The 23,486-nt window shown below is 33.1% G+C and overlaps 1 protein-coding gene across 2 annotated transcripts in view; it reads right to left on the bottom strand.

Moving 5' to 3' along the window:
- SEMA3E (semaphorin 3E) overlaps nt 1-23,486 on the bottom strand; it is a 288,304-nt gene that overhangs the window by 19,317 nt on the left and 245,501 nt on the right. For both annotated transcript variants that reach the window (XM_055392510.2, XM_055392511.2), the window contains exons 10-16: nt 20,882-21,026; nt 18,259-18,481; nt 14,863-14,954; nt 12,522-12,563; nt 10,772-10,938; nt 5,582-5,649; nt 3,887-4,026 (exon numbers count right to left, since the gene is read on the bottom strand). In XM_055392510.2, coding sequence (XP_055248485.1) covers nt 3,887-4,026; nt 5,582-5,649; nt 10,772-10,938; nt 12,522-12,563; nt 14,863-14,954; nt 18,259-18,481; nt 20,882-21,026 — 877 coding nt within the window. The remainder of the gene's footprint in view (nt 1-3,886; nt 4,027-5,581; nt 5,650-10,771; nt 10,939-12,521; nt 12,564-14,862; nt 14,955-18,258; nt 18,482-20,881; nt 21,027-23,486) is intronic.

The raw sequence follows: 23,486 nt of genomic DNA, 5'->3' as shown, positions 1-23,486 counted from the left end.
GTTACATGACCTATGCCCTCACTTTTTTCAGATTTTTTTTCCAAATGTCACTTTTATGGTGACCTTCTTAGTGAGGACTTCTATGGCCACCCTTTTAAAATTCTAACCTCTGCCTATAATTTAATCTCCCTTGCATTTTTTTCTTTATCATTATCTGATATATTTAATATCATTCTTAGTCATTATTGTTATTATTTTCTTTCCACATTCTTCAGAATATAAGTTCTATAAGGCAGGACATAGTAAGTGCTTAATAAATAAATTCAAACAAATGAATAAAACGTTTCTTTTAGTGAAAAAACACCCAATAAAATTAGATGGAGTACTCTGTATTTTATATCTACATAGGCTCAAATGGTGGCTCACATTATCCTTGATATAGAAGTCATCTTGTACTACCAATAGGCATATAGTAGAAGCTTGAAAAGGCAATTTGAGAATGGAAATACATTGATGTCTATATTGTGTATGTTGTGTAACAATGGTTCCTGGCATCAGTGCTTAGAGTGGGGATGGTTCAAATTATGGGCAGGTTCTCTGACATCTGACAATGAGGAGTAATGCCTTTGTCATCAAGGCTGCAGCAGCATGCTCCACTCAACTCTGACAAAGAAAAATCTATATAAGGATCAATCTGACATCAGGAGCATTTTTTAGAAATTGAATCCCTGCTATAAGCAGTTTTCCATTTGTGTTATGTCCCAAAGCATCTGAAGCTGTATTTAGAATTTTGATTTCAGAAGATTTTGTGTTTTAGTAGAAATTACATAGACACCTGGATTTGAACCTACTTTACTGGCTGCAAGTAACCAGGGGAGTTATTAAATATCCTGTGCCTCAGTTACCTCATCTATAAACCAATTCTTTATAATAAAATGGTATATTCCATAAAATACACATAGAACAGTCCTTGGTACTGTAGCAATGAATGTGAAACAGCACAGCTTTCGAGTTAGGAATACCTGAGTTCAAATATCAGGTCTGTCCCTAACTTTGTGTATGAGCTATAACTCTCTTGAGTTTTAGTTTCTGCATGTGTAAAATGAAGAAAATTATGTCTAACATGCAGTTGTGAGATCTAGGAATAACCTGGTACCTACTCAGTTCCTGTTTGCAATAGGTACATATAAATAATAGCCTCAGTTATCAATTCTGTTTATGAGTCTCTTTTCTCTCAGGATATCATAATAATTGATGCTATATATAGTATCTTATATATTTAATTTACATTTATAATTCTTAATAACTTATTATTACTTAATCATAATTAATAAGGTCTACAAGTCAAGGGAAAATGCTCCATATGAAGTATCTAGAAAAGTTGGCTTTCAATAAATACTTATAAATAAAACATATAGAGATTATGTTCCATTTGCTTTGTTTAAGAAAGCAGGAGTCTATAAAATGCATATTTGAGAGAACCACTATAATCCAGAGTTTAGAAAGTACATAATTGAGTTTCTAAGTGCTTTCTAACAATTCAGGTATGTTTCTAAAGATTAATTCAGTTTCTAAAGATTAATTTGGGCAAAAACTTTATCCACATGAATATGTTGCTTCTGGATAATTCCAGAGGGCTGAGTTTGAATCTGAACAGGCAGACATTACAGAATCAAAAATTTCAGTTAAATAAAAGGAAGATGTATATACTCTGTGGTCTGATAAATTAATGACTTCTCTTTGTAGCATCAGAGATGAACCCTGATGAGCATCGTCAGGGGTACTCTATAAAGCATTTACCCAGGAGGTAAGAATTAACTAGGTGAAAATAAATATCCTTTAAAATGGTCTAGATTTGATAAGAAAGTGATTTCTTATCAAAATAAAGATTTGATAAGAAAGTGATTTCTTATCAAAATAAAGATTTGATAAGAAAGTAATTATGTTTCACAAAAAAGAGACATATAAATGTCAATAGTGCAAAAATTGTTATTAAAGAAAATTAAGAACTCACATGCAAAGTTATTCTGCTTTGTGTACACATCATGTATATTCAGCCTTTAATAAAGTCAGAATTTTGTGTTTTGTCTTGTTTTATATTGTGAATAAATCAATCCGTATATAGCTAGGCCCTTAAAAGCCAAGTATTATTATTAGCTGATTATGACATAACTTTTGATGCAAAGAGTAAATTCAAAGTCCAAATGTCAGCAAATACATTAGTTAGGGAAATTTGAATGTAGCTGAAAATAGGTACTAAAAATTATAGGAATGGAGAAGTAGATTATATCAACAATATGAGAAAGAACCTTATAATTGAACATTGATGGATTCAGCATGTCAAATGATTTGGTAAAGATTTCCAAACGAGGCAGATTACGGTGAGTTCCAAATTAGAAACAGAACATACTGAGTGAGGAAAACCACTGATAAAAGAATTACTTCACTGTCTTCTGAAGCCATTCAGCTTGGAAGAACTATGGAAGATTATCAGGTCCTTTTCCGCCAAGGGAATTACAAGGAATTTAAAAAGCCATTTCACCTCAGATTTGTGAAGTGGAAAATACTTTAATACTAAATCAACAACTTAACTCAGTGCAATATGCTGTACATTTTTGGACATGTGTTTTTTCTTATGACATCATGAACAGAATTTTCCTTTCCTGATTGCATTTCTATATTATTTCTAATAGCCTTTGTTAAGTTGAGGTGACTTTCTTTCTAAAACCTGTCCAAAGAACCAAGGATTTACAAATTTAATTATCTCCCAGAATGTACTGTATGATTTTGATCTAAAAACATGTTAGGTTTTAACTTTCACAATAGGCTAGGAAAAAAGGAATAAAAAGTTCAAAGTGTTCTGCATTTGGAGTCAGTAATTTTGTATTCCAATGACAAATGTTTAGTCTGCAGTGCCAAAACGAGGTGAAGCCTTCCATTGATTCACTCTCTATCCAAAATGCACCTATTACCTCTTCTCTGTAATAGAGACAGGTCTCTAGAACTTATTTTCGTTATTCAACTTGCAACCTTTTCTTTACCAAGGATAATTTTTTCAATATTCATAATTTAATATTCAATATTATTTCTCCTTCTAAAATATCCATTTTTTTTCTACTTGCTATCTTTGTAATTCCACTTTTGTGAAACTGAGTTCAAAGCCTACATCACCATGATCTGCCTTACCTAACTGCTTTATGCCCTGGACCTCTTTATGCGCTGGACTCTTTCTATAGACAGCCCTTGACTCACATTCTTTTATCCAGTAACTGCCTTCTATTGTACACATGTGCTTTAAAGCTGCCTATTCTTCCATCTCTACAAGCATCCAAGTCATTCCTCTCCCATCATTTAGATGATGACAGAAATACAAGCTCCACCACTACAACTGCTAAAAAGGATGAAAGAGCAGGGGTCTTTCCTTTGTTCCCAGCGGTCAAGAACCCTTGTGTCAATGCCTCATATATAATTGAAAAATTTTCTTATACAATGAGCTTAATGTTGTAGCTGTGTTGTTATTTTAATTCTATTATTATTCATATGTCTAAGACATATGTGTTAATGATAATTAAGTTTTGCTATTTCTCTACCACATTGCCTTGGAAGTCATGATTTAAGACTATCATTTTGACAACATGACCATAAAATCATGAGTTATAAGTACCTCTTTAAAAAATTCTTATTTCCAAGATCCAAATTAATGATTTCCATGTATGTGTATAGCATATATATATTTATATAGTATATGTACATAAAATCTATATGTATATATATTTAAATTGTTGTGTGTATATAAATCACACATAACAAATAAAACTGACTTCTTAAATAAGGCATGCATAGTACAACAGCTAGCTTCATTTTTCAGCATCCAAATAAATCATCTATTTACTGATCACACACTATATGCAAAATACTATGTTTTGAATGTGCAGCTATGAATTACCTCCTCTTTTCTTGTCTCACGTCCTTTCTGTACAAACCAGATAACTTTCGCTTGTAAAGATCGTGGGGTACATTCCAGCAAAGTACTGTTGTTCTCTATGCCATAAGCCAGATGTTCTTCAGTCTTATCCAAAGCATCCCCTACAACAGGAACATTAATGCCATCTTTGAGACTTAGATTTTATAGGTAAATAAATTTTTCAAACATTATTTAGATCCCTGCAGTAACATGATTAACTCATTACTTATTGCTTATTTCTGCAAAAGGTAATTTAAAGGAATTATTTAGAAAGAGGGGCATACCAAAATTTAGGCATGAAACAAGCAAGCAGGCTATGGGGTGGGACAGAAGTAGGTAACTGAGAGTCTGGTTCCAAAGGATGGGACAGGATAGTCAAGGCAGTAAGAAGCATCAGTGTTAAACTCATGGAAAGTCTATTGCAACCTCTATTGAGGGAAGAGAAAAGGAACACCAAAGCACAGGACAAAATTCGTGGATACAAACAAAAGCAGAAACCAGAAATGCAGGCAAAATGCCACTACATAAACACAAATGTGGATTATGTCTTGACAAGGGATTGCATTTATCTGGGTGTTGGGCTGCTGCAGTGAGAAGAGAATATGAGACTGAACCAGGGACTTTGTGAAATAAAGCTTGATTATAATCTGTGTCTTGGACCAGAAAGGCTTTTACTGGACTTGAACTCAAATTTGCATACAGGCAAGTACACTTAGCTGCAGTAGGGAGTAAAAGCAAGCAGGATTAATCTCTCTTTATTTTAAACTAAGACAAATTCAATAACTGGACCTCTGGATTTATTTTTCCAATGCCTGAATCCTACTCACCTTCAGAACTGACCCCTAAACTTCCCTAAGATGAAGGTCCTACTTTTATCTTGCTAGTATTCCCAGAGGCTTGAGTCCTCCACTGAATCCTGAGTCAGCCTGGGGTCCAACAAATTGATGCTGGAGCACAGTCTCTGGCTCTGCGTATAGCCACCGCTGGTTTCTCATTTATGGTGTCCCTTCTTATTATTACTTCCTAGTGAGCTCAGTGACACTAAATACAGCCTATTCAACAGTCACTACCATAATAGAAAGAGTCAGGAGTTAACAGAGAAGTTCTTTCTTATATTCCTTACTTTTGCCTAAAGATGAGATTTCCTCCATTCCTAACCCATCAGATACCACCACCCCATCACCTTTATTGAACCACCAACCCCAACCCCAGCCCTAAGCTTGGTCAACTTAGATAAAAGAGTAAAAGCTTTTTCACTTTATCTATCCCAAAGCTTAGGAGATGACTTGATAGAAGTAATACCAGTTGATAAAATCACCAGAAGGTACGTAACATGGTGAAGATAGTCCCCAGTATGAGATAAAGAGGTAAGTCATAAGAGTCACTGTGGCATCAACCACCTAAAGTATGCAGCATTCTTGTTCTAGGGTTTCTTTGTTTTAATAATTAGTTTAATAATAAAGCTTGGTGGTAGCACATAAAACTTATTTTCCTAATCAGGTAAAAATTAGTCAAATTTTCAAAATTTTAACTACATGTCAGAGAAAAAGAATACTTATTACATTGTTCTAGTATACATGAATCACAAAGAAAAAAAGGACTCTTTTTAAGAAGTTTGCAGTTTATGTTCAATGTATTCTCTGAGTAACCCAGAACAACTGATTTTCTATGGATTACCAACAAACTGTTGTCCAAAGCACTGCTGAGCTGCATTTCCATGTCGAACATCTTGTCTCCGGAAACGCCTGAAAGAAAGTAAATGCATTTAGATGTTCATTTTTTCAATTTTCCAGACTTTGAAATGCAGCCAATTGCATCAAATATACAAGTAGTATTCTGCTACTGAAAAAAATGATCATTCATATGAAATAAGAATAAAATCCAAGTTTCATAGTTTTTCATATTTCCATTATATGTTCTTCAGTAGCTAAGATCTATGTTACCCTGTTCTTTATTTACATAATGTTCAATTCTGGAAACTCAAACAACAATGGAATGTATTTCTCTTTACTTTTTGTTAAAAATTTAGTTCAACAAGAAATCTTCTAGTTTGAGAATGTCTTGAATGGTAAAGTATTTGAGCAGAGAAACACAATGGGATTTGAAGTAAAGTATTTATTGAATACAAAACAGTTATTTTGAGTATAAAACTCCCATATATAATAAAGCGCAAATGAAAAAGGTGTTAAAATCCAAATAGTTTGTTCTATAGCCATTATAATCAATTAGTACAAATAGAATTTCTAACAATAAGACATAAACTAATAATATACTGTAGTCAGCTTACTTTTATTCAGATATAACATTGAGGAAGTACATGCCTCTATTCAATGTAATAGTGTGTTCTTCATGTTTAGCAGGATTTTGTGCATCTAGTGGGACTCAAGAAATATTAGTATTTTCCCCCTCAATCTGCCTAGTATAATTAGAGTCATTTCTAGTATTGTTTTAATTTCATAGATTGTTTAGATATATAACTGAAAAAAATACAATATTCCGTATCTGCGGAAAAATTCCAGAATATATATGTTTATATATATAACATTATACATATAAAATTCCAGAATATATGTAATATACATATGTTTCAAGTATATAAAACATTATATGTATATGTAATTCAAGAATATATATATAATATATATAATATAATGTTTTGAATATATATAAAAACATTAGCCGGGCATGGTGGCTTGCGCCTGTAATCCTAGCACTTTGGGAGGCCAAGACGGGTGGATCATGAGGTCAGGAGTTCGAGACCAGCCTGACCAACATGGTGAAACCCCGTGTCTACTAAAAATACAAAAATTAGTCGGGCGTGGTGGTGTGCGCCTGTAGTCCCAGCTACTCAGGAGACTGAGACAGGAGAATCGTCTGAAACCGGGAGGTGAAGGTTGCAGTGAGCCAAGATTGCACCACTGCACTCCAGCCTGGCAATGAAGTGATACCCCATCTCAAAAAAAAAAAAAAAATATATATATATATATATATATATATATACACACACACACATATATATATATCTTTAAATATATAACATTATATATAAAATGATTTAATATGTAAGCATTTTTTCTGAGGAATTAAACAATGAGAATTATCATTAGTATTAATAGTATTGAAATTCTAAAATCAAGAACTCTGGCATACTTAATTTAGCTTGGAGATTAAAATAGAAGTATTACATAAAGGTGGAAAATACCACTTGCTTCTCTAATTCATGGCATTTCTTCAAGAATGAGGGAAAAACAGAAGGCAAAGCAGAAGTTTTACCCTAGAGGGTGATAGCATAGCTCCCAAAAGTGACAATGAGATGCTTTAACCATATGCAATGATGAAATTTGGAAAAGTGAACCAGATTCAATTCCCAATAGCACCACTAATGTTCTGTATGATCTTATGCATATTTCTTCCCTTTCCTGGCTCTTTGTGTCCTCCCTTGTAAAATAGAGGTGGCAAAATGACACCTAAAATGTATTTCAGTCTCTCTCTTTTTTTTTTCATTCTAGGGTGTCCTTACTGTCTCTAAATAACAATAATAGAATGCCATTTCAAGAGATCACGTGCTTTCTCACATAGGAGTTCAGATCTTATTTAACATATTAATAGATATTAAAAACTAGGGCAGATCAACATCTCCAATAAATTTTTGGGATTATGACCTGTGTACAAAAGTATGTTTTAGTTTTAGTTTTTTTTTTTTTAATGTAGAGATTGCTGATTAGAAAACCTTACCTAAAAACCTGAGATTTTACAAAGTTAATATTAGATCTGCCACATGTATCCTTCTACTGAACTAGATTGAAAATAGAGCTCATGAAAAAATAACAAGCAAAAGTAGAAAGTTGTATGATTCTATATTGTTTTATACTAGTATGTACAATTATTATACAACCAATAGCAGATCTAGATGAGAATTAAAATGCTGTTGTTAATCCCTCACTTTGTTGAGTATTGCTTCCATATTGAGAACCTAAAGCCAGATGAGCAATAATGAATAACGGATAGGAATAAAATCAATAAAATGAGAAATGGCTTCCACTTTGCCGAGATGGTGTTGTATAAAGATTATTATACAAGTGATATGAGGATAAGGAAGCTACAATCAAATAATTCTAGATAAGCAATGTCAAGAACTGAGTGCAAAATTATCGCTGAAAGTTATTGGAAACATATATTTAAAAAGATAGATACCACATTCTCCAGCAAGGTTTCAGTTCATTTTATACTATCCCAGTATAGTTGTCATTTATTTCAGTATACATATATACATACACACACATACACACATATATATCACATGTATACACACACATATATACACATATATTACATGTATACACACACATATATACACATATATATTACATGTATACATATATCCACGTATATGTGTATACATGTATACATGTATACACGTATATGTGTATACATATATACATATATACACACGTATATGTGTATACATATATACATATATACACACGTATATGTGTATACATATATACATATATACACACGTATATGTGTATACATATATACATATATACACACGTATATGTGTATACATATATACATATATACACACGTATATGTGTATATTACATATTTACACTATATATATGGAGAAGTTTCAGAAAGTTGAACAAATTTGCTTTCATTCTCAAAGTTGCATATCATTCTTATATCTCTAGTCTTTTAGACATATTTAAAGAGAACACTGGAAATAGACAAAATACAAGAGCAAGGGGAAGAAAAAGATTCTAGCATTATAAACCATAGTGTATTTTGGAAGATGATTTTAAACAAGTCGTTTGGATTGTGAATTAATGTTTTTCCCCTGTTGACTCATTTTCACTCTTTGAGCAGAAAAGTATTTATTTTAATGACCTGTTTTCAATTTCTGCTTCTATTCAGGTCTGAAGCAAAAATGATCTGCTATAAAAGCAAACTATTTTACCTTCATGTGTTGGAACTTATCCAAGAAGTTCTCCTCCAGGGGTAGTGATGGTTCAAAAGAATTTGACACCACTGAAAGATCTCCATTACATGTCACTGAACTGAACTAATTCATTTACGAGCACAGCTTCTGATTCCAGCATTTCATGCCTTCCTGTCTACTATTTTTCTCATTCACTTGACTTTTTCTAAGTAACTCTTTTTGTCCACCACATCTACTGTATTAACAAGCTTAAGGCTGTACACTGCTAAAAGATGCACCATATAGAAAAATTAACTATGGAAACTGCTCAATTAAAATTCATTATCACTACTGCATGCCTAACACAAAACCCTGTCATTCATAAGCATTTGGTGCAAGGCTTGTAAACAGTTTTATTGTTGCTATGACAATAAAATAATTAATGCTGTTATTTGTGGTTACATTCACATTCTACCCTCATATTCTTCTATTTCACTCCTGACCCATGGTACGGCATGCTTGTTTTTAAGCATTCTATTTCTTTGTGCAGACAATTAATTCCCTTTGACTGGAATTTTCTTATATCTCTACCTTCAAGATTAAGCTCAAAAGTGAGATTATTTTGAGAATTAAATAAAGTATTATATGCATTGCTCTTAATCCAGCAGCTCATTCATAGTAAGTGCTCAATAGCAAGCTACTACTATCATTATCTACAATTCCATTCTTCACTTTAGGTTCCAATTTCCTTTAGACAAGAGGTTATGCTTGTTTCTTCATATCCCTGGCACATAGTACAGTAATTGGCTTAATAGGCGAATACACTAATAATTAATATTTTCAAATAATTATGTGACTATATCCTTCAAGAATTGTTTTCAAACATCAACAAGCACTTCTGCAAAATCAATTAATTTGCTCAATTCTTTAATACATTTGGTAAATTTAGTTCAGAAATGTCCTCTCAAAGCATAATTTTACTATCCGCTTATTATATCATTTTTTTAAAATACTCACTGGAGTGTTAATTTTGCTCAAGTAAAATTAACAAAAGTTTTGAATTAGTGAAGTTTTAATGAGATTCTGCTATATATTTGAACCTATAAAACAAGAACTACACTAAATTGGGTTAAATTATATTCTGAAAAATGTTTACAGAAAAGTAACCCAAAGTTAAATAATAAAAATAATTGAAATTAATACAAACTGTTTTTCAGTAGGAAAATTGTCTATACTTCTATTGTTTGCTTTATTTTGTCTTTGGTCATTTTATTGCAAGAAAGAGACTGCTTATTCTGTAAGAAATAAAAATAATTTTTTTCCTGAGGTATTTCCACAAAGAATGCACAACTTCATATGGCTTGAGTGAAGAGATATCCTTATTCTTCAAAATACTTAACTGCACCTCAAGATCTCTGCTTAAAGAATCCTGGGATTTACCTTCTGTAGGAAATGGCAATGACCTCACAGAATTGTAGGCATTGGAGTTTGGAGGTCTTTAAGTACCTTTCATTTGTGTTGAATTAAATCACACATTTCATTAATTATACAGGTCATGCATTTGCCTAGGAGTTAAAATATTCACTTTCAAAATGAAATAAATGAAGACCAGCTGGTAGAGAGGACATGGGGCAAATGCAGGATGTATTTTAGAATTTCTTTATTTATTTTCCTTTTAAGTCTTTGAATCTCTCACGTGTGGTGGCTTGTCGTTTCCACATTTTAACTTTATCTGAACTCGTTTCATGTCTTGCAGCAAAAGTTTCAAAAGAGAGAAAAACTGACTCGAACCCGGGTGAAAAAATAAAAGGTCAACAGCATGTTCAGCGCCAGTCTCTGTACACAATAATTAACACAGGTATTTTCTGGAAAACTTCAAGTTTAAAAAAAAAAGCATTAGGGTTTTCCTAAGCAAGGGAAATAGTTAATCAGGTATCACGTCTCACCTTTTTGCATGTGTGCCTGTTGGGTAATACCGGGAGCAGGATATGCCATCCCAGGCACAGTAAGGGTCTCGAGCCAGGCAGCAGTCAGCACAAGCACTTCCATACATGTCACAGTGATGGAATCTGACTTGAGCCACAGCAGAAGCAGACCCAATATACAGCTGTTGCTACAGAAATCAGAAAGAGGTCACTAGCAGAAATGGACAAAACTTTCACTGAGCTATTACACCTAGTTTTCACATTTATACACAATCACCTCAGAAAAAATTCACTTAAATTTAATTCACTTAAATTAGCAGTTTCAGGAGTTTGAGACCAGCCTGCACAACATGGCAAAACCCCATCTCTACTAAAAATATAAAAAATTAGCCAGGCATGGTTGCGTATGCCTGTAATCTCAGCTACTCTGGAGGTTAAGGCAGGAGAATTTCTTGAATCTAGGATGTGGAGGTGGAACCTGGGCGACAAGAGAGAAACTCCGTCTCAAAAAAAAAAAAAAAAATTATAGCAGTTGTTCAATATAGATAATATTTATACTTTCATTTCTCTAATATTTGAGAAACATTCATAGACATAAATGCAGGAGTACCAAAATTGCTACACTGAACTTGACAAGAACTCAAGAAGCTGTGTTCATTATCTTGCATTATCCAACACTGTGGATCTTCCTTTAAAGATCTATAGAAACGGCTGGGTTTATGCCTGTAGTGGCTTATGCCTATAATCCCAGCACTTTGGGAGGCTAAGGCAGGTAAATTGCTTGAGCCCAGGAGTTTGAGACCAGCCTGGGCAACATGGCGAAACCCTGTCTCTACAAAAAATACAAAACTTAGCTGGTAATATGTGCCTGTGGTCTCAGCTACTCACGAGGCTGACACAGAAGGATGACCTGACCCTGGGGAGGTTGAGTCTGCAGTGAGCTGTAATTGCACCACTGAACTCCAGCCTGGGTGACACAGTGAGACTTTAACTCAAAAACAGAAAACAAATCTATAGCAACAACTAATAAGAGATTTGGAAAGCAAATAGTCTTTTAAATATTGACATATAACATTTAGAAGAGTGATGTGTATATCTATCTATCTATCTATCTACAGAACAAGCGGCTGAACATTTAATATCATATCTTTCCTTTTGCCTGAACATGAAGGATTCTTTATAAATAAATTTGGGGCAATATATGCAACAACTGTTTCTAAAGAAGTTTACACCAAACTGATTTCAGTGAAGTGGAAAGGAGGTGTGTTTCCTTGCACACTATTGGATTATCATTGTTACCATTGTTTTTGAAAAACATTAGTGAAAAATAACCAGGGAATAAAGTGTTATCATGATTGTTCAAGTAAAACTGCTCTCATCTTCCTTTCTATAGAAATAGAAAATGAAAACATGTATCAAATGTAAATCATGATAAACTTTTGTCAGAATCAATTAATGGACATAAAGTTTCAGTCAAACAAGATTAATAAGGTTTAGAGGTCTGCAGTAAAACACTGTACCTATAACCATTAAACACGTATTGTATGCTTAATATTTTGTTAACAGGGTAGATCACATGTTAAAAGTTCTTACTACACTAAAATAAAGTAATAAAAGAAAAATAAAACTGTAATAAGTTCATATTTAAGCACATGTACTAATGTTCTCATATCCTTTGACCTTACCTTAGCTCACATATAGAACACACACACCTACACACACCTACACACACACACACACACACACACACACACACACACACAGAACTTACCCGCTTTGAAGAAATCTCCATAGAAATAATAGGAACTGGATCCTGAAATTTTAAAAAAGGTTTCATTTTTAAGAAAACAGTATAAAAACATTTACCTTAATATGGTTGTAAACCCCTGAAATTACATTACTTATAAAAGTGGTTATGTGTTAAGTACTGTATAGCTTTCATTTTAGTAAACCAATATGCAAACACAATTAAAATGCAGCTTTAAAAACTTTTTTCTAACAGGGTGGGCAGACATGCAGATGAGAAGAGCAGCAGGAAATCTAACCAGTTTACTGTTTGTCTCTGGAATATGATTTTTGAATTTGCATTTGAATATTACTTGCGCTTTGGAAACTCAAGTGTCTTTAAATAAAATAATAAAGTCAGAATATTCTATTAAAGTAATTGAGTCATTAAAATGAAACCATTTCAATAGGTGTTATTGCTAATAAACCAGGTGATTTTAATCATTTGAACCCAAACCTAAACAAAATATTTTTCTGTTGGAGTGATCATGGTGAATCATAATTAACCCAGGATTCTTTGAACGAGATGAATAACCTGATTTTCTTAGAACTGCACCAGAGGAAGGACAATTTATACCATAGCTTTGGGAACCAACATGTTGTTTTTGGATTGTTAAGGCTAGTGCATCCCTAAGGAGCACAATAAACTCAGATCAGCTGTGCAAGTGGAAAACCGCAAGACAGGTGAAATCCACTCTGGGGATGATTATCCTTTGAAAAGCTGTTTGTTAAAAGGGAACATTTGATCCTCTATGTCAGTGTTTTTTTTATTTTTTATTTTTACTTTAAACTACAGAATCTTTATGCCTTCATACATTCATTCAGGCAACAATGTTTCTTAAGAGTTTTCATGAACAAAACACTGTGGTGAGTGAATATTAAACATATTTCAGTTTATAACATGAAATGAAATCTTATGTAGAGTCCCAGAGTGCAAAATAAACAAAAGCATAGCTGCTCTGGTTGATATAGGATGGTGGTTAGCTTTGGGTGTGGCTCTAGGGAATCTGTGTTCTAGTACAGCAAAGGCAAAATGTACTGCTTCTCATTTATAAAGTCTTTTCACATCTACCCATCATAAACATATAGAGCCAATCTTTGTTATTCACAGATTCTGTATTTGCAAATTAGCCTACTTGCTAAAATTAGTTGCAACCCCGATATCAAGACATTCTGTGTTTTTAACTTATGGGCACATGCATGCTCAGAGTAGCAAAAAATTTGAGTCACAGGACATGCACATTCCCAGCTGAGATGAAACAAGGTGTCACTCTGCCTTCTTGTTTCAGCTTTCATAGTGTAAATAAATATCTTTTTCATGGACTATGTAGTGCCAAGATTTTCACATGTCTGTGCTTTTTGTTGATGTTTTGTTTTTAAAATGGCCCCCAAGCATAGCGCTGAAGTGCTGTTTAATGTTCCTAAATTCAAAAAAGCTGTGCTGTGCCTTAACGTTGAAAACTCTTTCCTTAGATAAGCTTCATTCAGGCATGGATTATAGTGCTGTCGGCTGTGAGTTCGATGTTAGTCCATCAGCAATATATATTAAATAAGGTGTCTTTAAACACAAACACACATAAAAGAAGGTTACGTATTGATCTGTTGATAATTATGTTATAAATAGAAATTTGCTGGAACATAACCCTGTATTTCCCATGGGAGCAGTGGTCAGTATTCACTAGTTCAGTGTTACAACGACTTTGAAGACCAAAACTGCTGCAAATGATATGACTTTGTGTGTGTGTGTGTGTTTGTGTGTGTGTGTATAAGTGCATATGTGCATTTATATATATATGCACACATATATATGTGTATATATATATATATACACACGTGCACCTATGTAAGTGTATCTGCATATGTAATTGTTTTTTCATGTCTTTTTTATTATCATCTTCTATTGTTTTTCTTTTTTAGTAAATTATTTGTATAATTAATGTGCTTAATAAAAAGCAGTATGCTTATCTTGCCTCAATGTTCACAATATGAAAATGTATTTTTTTTTTGTCAGTATTGATAGTACATTTCTACAAGATGTGACTGTAATACTGGCTCTGAAAATTATATGTAGTATAAATGTTATTTCTTTATAGTCACAGTTTATTCACTGAAATTCTTTCCATGCTAGGTAAATATTGATCTCTCAGTTGAAACGTCTGTAACAATCAAACAGATGCATTAGAATTTGAAATAATTCTTCACTTATATTAGCTCTGAATCCACAACATACCTGTTAGGGAAAAAAAATGGACATAGTATCTTTCCTATTTACATCTCACTTGTAGTTGTAATGCATAAATTTGGTCTGTATTTTTTGCTTTAAATACCTTGAATATCTGAAGTTCTTCTAGAATTACTTCTTCCATTGATTCCATTTCTTGGTTGTAAATTGTGATTACTTTCAGCACAATTCCATTATCTGTAAGAAAACAAAACAAGAAATAAACTAGAATCTATGTCACAGTATGGTTTTCAAAAAAACCATGTAGCTGGCTGGGTGCAGTGGCTCATGCCTGTAATCACTTTGGGAGGCCAAGATGTGTGTATCTCTTGAGGTCAGGAGTTCAAGACTAGCCTGGCCAACAAGGCAAAACCCTGTCTCTACTAAAAATACAAAAAAAAACTAGCCAGGTGTGGTGGTGGGCACCTGTAATCCCAGCTACTCGGGAGGCTGAGGCAGGAGAATTGCTTGAACCTGGGAAGCAGAGGTTGCAGTGGGCAAGATCATGCCACTGCACTACAGCCTGGGGGACAGAGAAGCCTTCATCTAAGAAAAAAAAAAAAAAGTAGCGACTATAAATTCAAATAAGATTTGAAATCCAGAGGCATGAAACATTTTAATCACTGTCAGTTTAAAACAATACGATTACTTATAAACTCATATTTTTAATTAGCAAAATTAATTTTATATGCCTGGCCAAAAAATGAGAGGAAATAATGATTTTTTCAAATAGTTTGATCCAAAAATCCAATCATAGATTCAAAAATCAAAATGTCTTTTGGAATTAATAAAACATAAGAGAGATGTCAAATTATTCTAGCTACTTTTTCTGTGATGCATGACGCAAGAAAATTTTTTTACCAAAAGCTACTTTTATGGTACAAAACTATACCTTTAGTCTTAGGGAATATTCCAAGCAACACACTGTGAAACTCATCATATATATAAAACATACACATACATGCAAGCACACACAGTTTTGGCAAGAAAAAAATCCAAGTATACACCATTGAGAGAAGTGTTTGTACCAGTCATTTAGTTTTCATAATTATCATTTATTTTTAAAGTTTATCATCATATTTTAAAATTCCATCTAATTTTTATCATTTCTGATATTCTGAACTTGTTCCTTCCTATAAAAATTTTAACAACACATTAATTTGCCTATACAAATAATTTAGTATAATGCTAGACATAATAATTTAGAAAAAAAGAACACTTTGAATTTCTTCTCTAAGAGTTTCTATGCTATTTCAGCAGTTTGTTGAAATATTATCAAGACTTATGGATGAGATAATAAAACTGGATTATAATTAAGCTAATAACAGTTACCTGTATTGTACACTACCCAAAGGAAACAAAAATTATCATCATTTTGAAAACAAAGCACACATATTAAATACTTGACAATTATGTCAGGCAAAAATCAAAGATAAGACTCAAATGATTAATTCGCAATTAGTGATTTTTTAATAAGGACCATATATGTATTTTATTAAAGCCGGTGTCTAGTAAATATTGGACAAAATAACTATTATTTGTGGGATTTTCCAATGTTGTACCCATTTCACATTCATTAAACATGTTCTTTTTTCTGAAAATCTGTGGTTCAATATAACGACACCTTTGAGTTAAGCATGGTGTATATGGCAGCACAAATATATGCTTGATACTTCTGAAATTCTCTGGAATTACTTTGATCAATATGACAAGCAAGTATTTCTAAAAACATTCTTGGACTCTTATATGTGGCTTCTGCTTTCCAGGGCATTTAAAAATAACATACTAGGTTGGTGCAAATTTATTGTGGTTTTTGCCATTAAAGTAACAGAAAAAAACCGCAATTACTTTTCCACCAAACTAATAACTTTAATTACTTTTATCAAATATTAGTATTGATTATGCAACTTTTAAAAATTTTGTTGGAAGTCACTATGAGTGAATTTATGGCCAAGTAACTTCAAGCTTGCTAAAGAAATCTGATGACACCGTTAATCTTGAACCCACAGTGCTGAGCATATTATTAACATTAACTTCCTAAAATGAAAGAATAAAATACAGCCTGTACCAGAGATCAATTTCTAAGAATAAGATAGACGTTTTCTTTTTTAAATCTTTGTTTTAAAAAACAAAAGGATGGCTGGGCATGGTGGCTTACGCCAGTAATACCAGCACTTTGGGAGGCCAAGGCAGGCGGATCACCTGAGGTCAGGAGTTCGAGACCAGCCTCACCAAAATGGAGAAACCCCTGTCTCTACTAAAAGTACAAAATTAGGCGGGCACAGTGGCACATGCCTGTAATCCCAGCTACTCGGGAGGCTGAAGCAGGAGAATCGCTTGAGCCCGGGAGGCAGAGTTTGCAGTGAGCCAAGATCGTGCCATTGCACTCCAGCCTGGGCAACAGAGCAGGACTCCAGCTCAGGAAAAAACAAACAAACCAACAAAACAAAAAAAGCCACAAAAAACAAAACAAAAATAAAAACAAAGGGATTATTGGAGAATCCCAAGCACCAATATTAATACTAATATTACATCCTGTTTCCTGATCTGGGCTTATGCCAATATCTCTTGAGAATTATATATCTATGATTAAAGTCATGTATGTTAGAATGCTCACTTCTCTAAAGATCAACTACTGTAGCAATTACTATGCTGAATAAGAAGAAAGACAATGAAAGAATCATTTTAAACACTTTAAAAATGACTAGGGTTTTAAAACACTTCAAAGAATTTGCTACATACTACTCTAGAGGCTGAAAGATTTCAAGTCCTCTTCTACAAGTTAGATCTAATGTATGGGTTAATTGAAATTACAAATTTATTTGAAAATATCACTTGTAGCATATTTATCATACTTTATTTTATTCATGCAGGATATTATTGGTAACATTTGGCCTGCTTGGTACAAATGGTCGATCTTGACGTGAACTCATAAGAATTGCTGTGTTTAGAGATTTAGGTGAAGGTATTGTCCCAAGTTCCAAGTTGTTCACAAAATCTCCAGGACTCACTGAGCAAAGTCAGTAATGGAGCCGGGAAACTGACAGAACTATTCTTGCTATGACACTCTACTTCCACTATGAGAACTTCTATTGGAAACCAACTTTGTTCATTAACATCTATTATTCATTTCTTTACTTATCCATTTATTCTTATGCATGAAGTATTGATCATGTATAAGGAATTATGTGCTATGCAAGCCCCAAATCCTCTCTTTGTCAGCTTCAATATTTCTCACATCTGAAAAAAACCCACATATTTTGTTGGTCAAACCATGACACTTCTGACAATGAAAGTGGTAATATTCCCAGACAACTGGCCTAAACTCTTACTATTGCAGCCACATGAGGTCTCTATTTCAATCATTCTCATTTTGGATTAGCAGTGTGAAATGGTTTAACAGATGGACAGATTTGTCGATAGGTGCTTTTAGAAATATTATTAAAATTATTGAATTTAAGGGTCAATTTAAATATCTCTGAGTACTTTCTCATCTCTTTACCTGTCCCAATAAACAAGACGTCATATTGGCCATCCTCAGCTTCCACTCGATCCACTGCTATTTGTTTCAGGTTATATTTTCCATCTGTTTTTACCAATATTGGTTTTTTATGGGCAGGTTTTATGGCCTGGTACATTAGTGGATGACTTCTTGCAAATCGGATGGCATCATCAGGATAGTCCTTGGTGGTTCCGTATCTCCCTCCATTTACTTTGCTGGCACACTGAAAAATAAGTGGATCAGATAATTCTTTTTGCCTTACACCCAAAGAGAAAACTTATAATCAATTATGAGAAGAATCAGAAAAATTGAAGTTGTCAAATTAGTCAATTGTGCATTTAGAAATATTTAGTAATCATATATTTTTTCTTTTTTTTTTTTTAACTTTTATTTTAGGTTCAGAGGTACATGTCCAGGTTTGTTATATAGGTAAAGTCATGTTGTTGTACAGATTGTTTTGTCACCCAGGCACTAAGCCTAGTTCCCAATAGTTCTTTTTTCTGATCCTCTCCCTCCTCCCACCCTCTGACTTCAAGCAGGCCCCTACATCTGTTATTCCCCTCTTTATGTCCATGTGAGTAACCATATATTTTTTGTTACAGAAATGGAATCTTCCTCAGAAATTGGAAAGGCTAAATTATTTCAAACATGCAGCACTAGATATACAGAGAAACTGGATAAATTCTGGAAAAGTAAAGTATAGTTACTGTCAAGACTTTGGGGATGGTAAAAATATTTAACATCATACATATTCAAACTATTTTCTCGGTTTTTGAAATTTGTTTTTTTGTAATATAAGTTAAATTTTGAAGGGAAACAATCTATTGTTCGTACAAAGAGAAGAAATCTCTTCGTTGTGTTGAAACTTCTAACTAAGGATCACAGCTGTACAAAATAGCTTTACTACTATTGAGTCTGTGATAATACGATCAGTGATGGTTCTGATTGGCTCACTGACTATAGAATTTTAGTGGTTCAACAAAAAAACCTATTCAGATGTTATCACTGTTAATTATCAATGGCAAAAAGACACTCTCTGTTTACTGTAATCTACATGAATTTGTATTTTTAATGGATTTGACAAAATAAACTGGGAAAACAAGAAATATGTGCTATAATATGTCAATTTTTAAACTACTGACTAAAAAATTAAATACTCAACAGTAGCTTAAGTTACTCATTGGAAAACCTTTAAATGTGTTGATTCATGCTTGTTAGTAACTGCTCCCTCATTTTACATATTTTCCTCCAGAACTACAGCAATTGCAATGATTACCTTGATAAAAATTTTCCACTTTAGAGTATAAATACAGTAGTTTAGTAATCAGATTCCACAAAGAGGACATTTATAATGGTGTGGTTTTTAAAATCAGACCATATTTCCTAATTTGGCATGGATTTTTCACTTGAGCGTACTTTCATGGTATATAATTGGAAACATTTTGGACTAGCTTGGAAGCAGTTCCATAACCAGTCACTTCCTCCAAATCTCCTTTAAGACCATGTGGTTTCAGGAAGCATTTCCAGCAAAGCCACAGGAGTAGGGTTTCTCCATTTAAAATTGTAATTTCAATCAATAGAGTGAAATAAAATATACTTTATGTCTTACTGGAAGTAATAATTTTAAGCTAGTGAGAGAGAGTGATTGAAATGTAAAGCCTTAACACTTGTTAATGGAGGTAAGGTTTGTTTTCACTTTGGGTTTTTGCTCTACAAAAATGGTTTCTATTTGACTTGCAAGTAATTGTGGAATCAGCATAGTGATGGGATTTCACCAGCTGCTTGTAAAAGTATAGATGTTGACTTGTGTGACAAGTTAAATCTTTGCTCTCCATAGCTCACATAGCACATACAATGATCCAAAGTTTTTCCAACCTAGTTGCACACAGGATGAATGATACAAAATCATCATCTCATCATCACCCTCACTATCATCATCAGTTTTAGCCATGTGTGCTAAAAGCACAAAAGACTGCATGCCTAGCTAAGAAGAATCTTAATAGTATAGTTCAAAGACAAGTGGTAGAACCTTTGTACTCTAGCAATACTTTTGTATTGGCATTTCTTTCCTAAGGGGCCAGCAAGGATGTTAAATGAGGTGCTAAGCATTCTGAGGAGATAGAGAAAAAAACTTCTTATAGATTTCCTACAATGAGAAGTAAGGAGACAGTTTGGCCTAGGGAAATTAGAGGCTGATTTAAATATTAGAACATAAAAATTTGGTGACATTGTCCTGCTTGGAAATTATATGTGGTGCTAACTCCTCTGAAGAGGCTGAGAGGAAAACGATGTTCATGTTACTGAATGTTTCTGTGTTCACCAGTACTTTCAAAAATAAAATTTCAATTGGTGTTACTTAGCCAAAATATCAATAATAGTACATATTTTATAATACTGCTGTGTCCATTATATATTATATTCTTTTTATTAAATAACAAGGATAAAACTTGAGATTTGAAAGGATATTTCTTTACTACATATACTTTTCACCAAGCATACTTTTAGGTATAGTATTCCTTAATTGTTTATCTGCAAAGTCTTGTAAAACACATGAAACAATGAACAGAATATTACCAAAAGTGAACTTAAAAATAAGAATTATTTGTTATATAACTAAACTTACAGAACCAGGCCTTGGATAAGGGACTTTTCCTTCATAGACTGACCAGTGGTATTCAGGTCCTTCCTTATGTGCATATGGTCCGTTGAAGGCTGCCCGAATGCTAGACATGTGATAGACACATATAGCATGCCCTCGAAAAATATTACTGAAAAATACAAAAAAGATAATTATTCTTCTGGAACTAACTGCAGGTCATCTAGCCAAATACCCCAGCCTACAAAGATAAGAGTCAAGTCTTTTGGGTAAAGTGGTTGCAATTTCTTTAAGCAAAGAATATTCTAGGTATGTTAATTATTGCAATATTTCCAATTTTGAAACTCGGAAACTTACCATTTTTTTAACTGCCTACTTAATACACTTGAAGATGACATTGTTACAATGACAAAAATAATGTCACTTCAGTTATTTTTAAACCTTGTGTTTTTATATTTTTTTATTAAGGGAGATCTGGCCTTCATATTAACAAAGGCTTATTCCCAAGTTGAATTACTCATTTAGATATTATCTCCTTTTATGTTGTTCTATTTTCAAAGCAGACAGTGTCCTCTTACTCACTATGCTGTTAATATTGCTACAAATTCTATTAAGATGTATTAAGTTTCTGAATGTATATGACTTAAAGAACAATTTAAAGTCTTATGAAAATTTAGGCTTTTTTCCATTTTTTAGCTGGGGTTCATGTAGACTTTAATATGCTTGTATATTCCTTCCTCCAGTCACCAAACAGTGTCTTTAAAATTACTTTAACCATATAAAACTTAGATCCCTCATCTCCAGAACTAGTGGAAAGCAAAAAAATTTTCTTGATTAAAATTTCTACTTGACAGTATAAAGGCAGTAGTTGACTAACTGTGGCAAGTTTTATTGAAGATATTTGTAATCAGATTCTACAAAAGGACATTTTTAAAGATTTTTTTAAACATTCTTGCCATATTCCTTAATTTAGCGTGAACTGAATGAATTATAACATTATCAGAATATCTGTATTGTAAGAATCCAAATAATTAATGTTTGTGAAAGTGTTTTGCAAAATTCAAAGTTCTATATAAAGTTTCCTACATCCTGAGACACCTGTAAAACAGCAGTTATGTTAGTGTCCTACACCCCCAATTTACACATTTTGTAGCACACCTTGAAGCAATTGGAAATGCCTGGGATACAGGGAACCCTTGAGATATTCTCCTAACTAAAGTGGTAGCACGCCTTTGATCACCATTCTACAAATATCAATCCTTATGTCAGGTAACGGCTGGGAAGCTTTTGTTCTCAGATTTATATAAATTGAACAGTCAAAATAGAAATTATAGAAGAAAATAATGTCTTATGTTTGCTTTCTCAGAAAGATCCATTATGCTATCATTTAGGAAAATAGCTTATAATCTGATCATATTAACCCATAGAAAAACTAAACCGATTATTCCATAGCTTTAATTTATCATATAAATTCACTGAATTATCTTGCAACATATGAATTATTCACAGCATAAGGGAGGAGATGAAGTTAAAACGTTAAGTACTCTCCACGCGCTGTGATAACTACCAATCTACATTAACTATTTTTCTTTGCATCAAGGAATAATTGATAGACAAATTGTTTCCATGTTTCTCTGTTGAAGAAAAGGTCTCTTTGCAACAGCAGGATTCTTGTCTAAAGAGATGTATTATTTTCTCTAAGTGAGCATTAGAAACTACCTACTGAAAAATAACAAACTAAAGCTGTGTGGAAAGACCCCACATAAGCACAGTATACATAATTATGTAACAGTTTATGGCTTATATGATGTAAAAGAGAAATTCAGTAATATTATTCTAGCCCTGTCAAGAGAATTGAGGTATATTCTTCTTTATTTTTTATCCTAATCATTTTACCTGCACTATGCCTTACCTGGAAAGATACTCAGGAAGTTGTCTATATAACCTTTTAACAAAAACTGATTCTAATATTTTTATTTGCATGTCAAAATATATGAAATAATATTTTATCCATTTTTACAGCACTTTACTATGGGTTAAAAAAATACAAAAACATAAAGGGGAAAACAATAGATTATACATCTTAAACTTGAGCAGCAAATTTAAAAGATAGAGAGCAAATGATGAACGTGTTCACTATGAATCAACGTAAGAGCAGGAAAATCAGAATATAAGAGTGAGAAGAGTGTTCTATGATTATGAAGTCGAGAAATTTTTCTTGGATATGGCAATTGGTAAGTATTGGAGAACTGATTTAAATCAGTGTTGGAGGAGAAAGTTTTTTCAAGCAAGGTAAGTGAATAAATAAAAATATAGTAATGGGAACTAGCAAAGTAGACACTGACTGGCATCTGTCAAGGCATTATCTTGTCAAAATCAGACCATTAGTGAACTCACAGGGAAAATGTCCAAAGGCAGGTGAGTAACAGTTGAGATAGAACCTTGAAAGCCTGGCTTGGAAAATTCTATATGATGAATAAAGGAATTATCCTAGACTTTACAACATATAATAACACATTGTAAGGACTGATATCTTACAAACTGTATGTGAAAAAAAAAATCACTGTGTTCTAGATTACAGAGTGAAGATATTAGGATACTGAGCACAGGAGGATTCTGGGTACTATAAACA

This window comes from Gorilla gorilla, chromosome 6 (assembly GCF_029281585.2).
Source record: "Gorilla gorilla gorilla isolate KB3781 chromosome 6, NHGRI_mGorGor1-v2.1_pri, whole genome shotgun sequence".
NCBI lineage: Eukaryota > Metazoa > Chordata > Mammalia > Primates > Hominidae > Gorilla > Gorilla gorilla.
The sequence above is the reverse complement of the archived record's forward strand: the minus strand, read 5'-3'. Positions and strand labels throughout refer to the sequence as shown.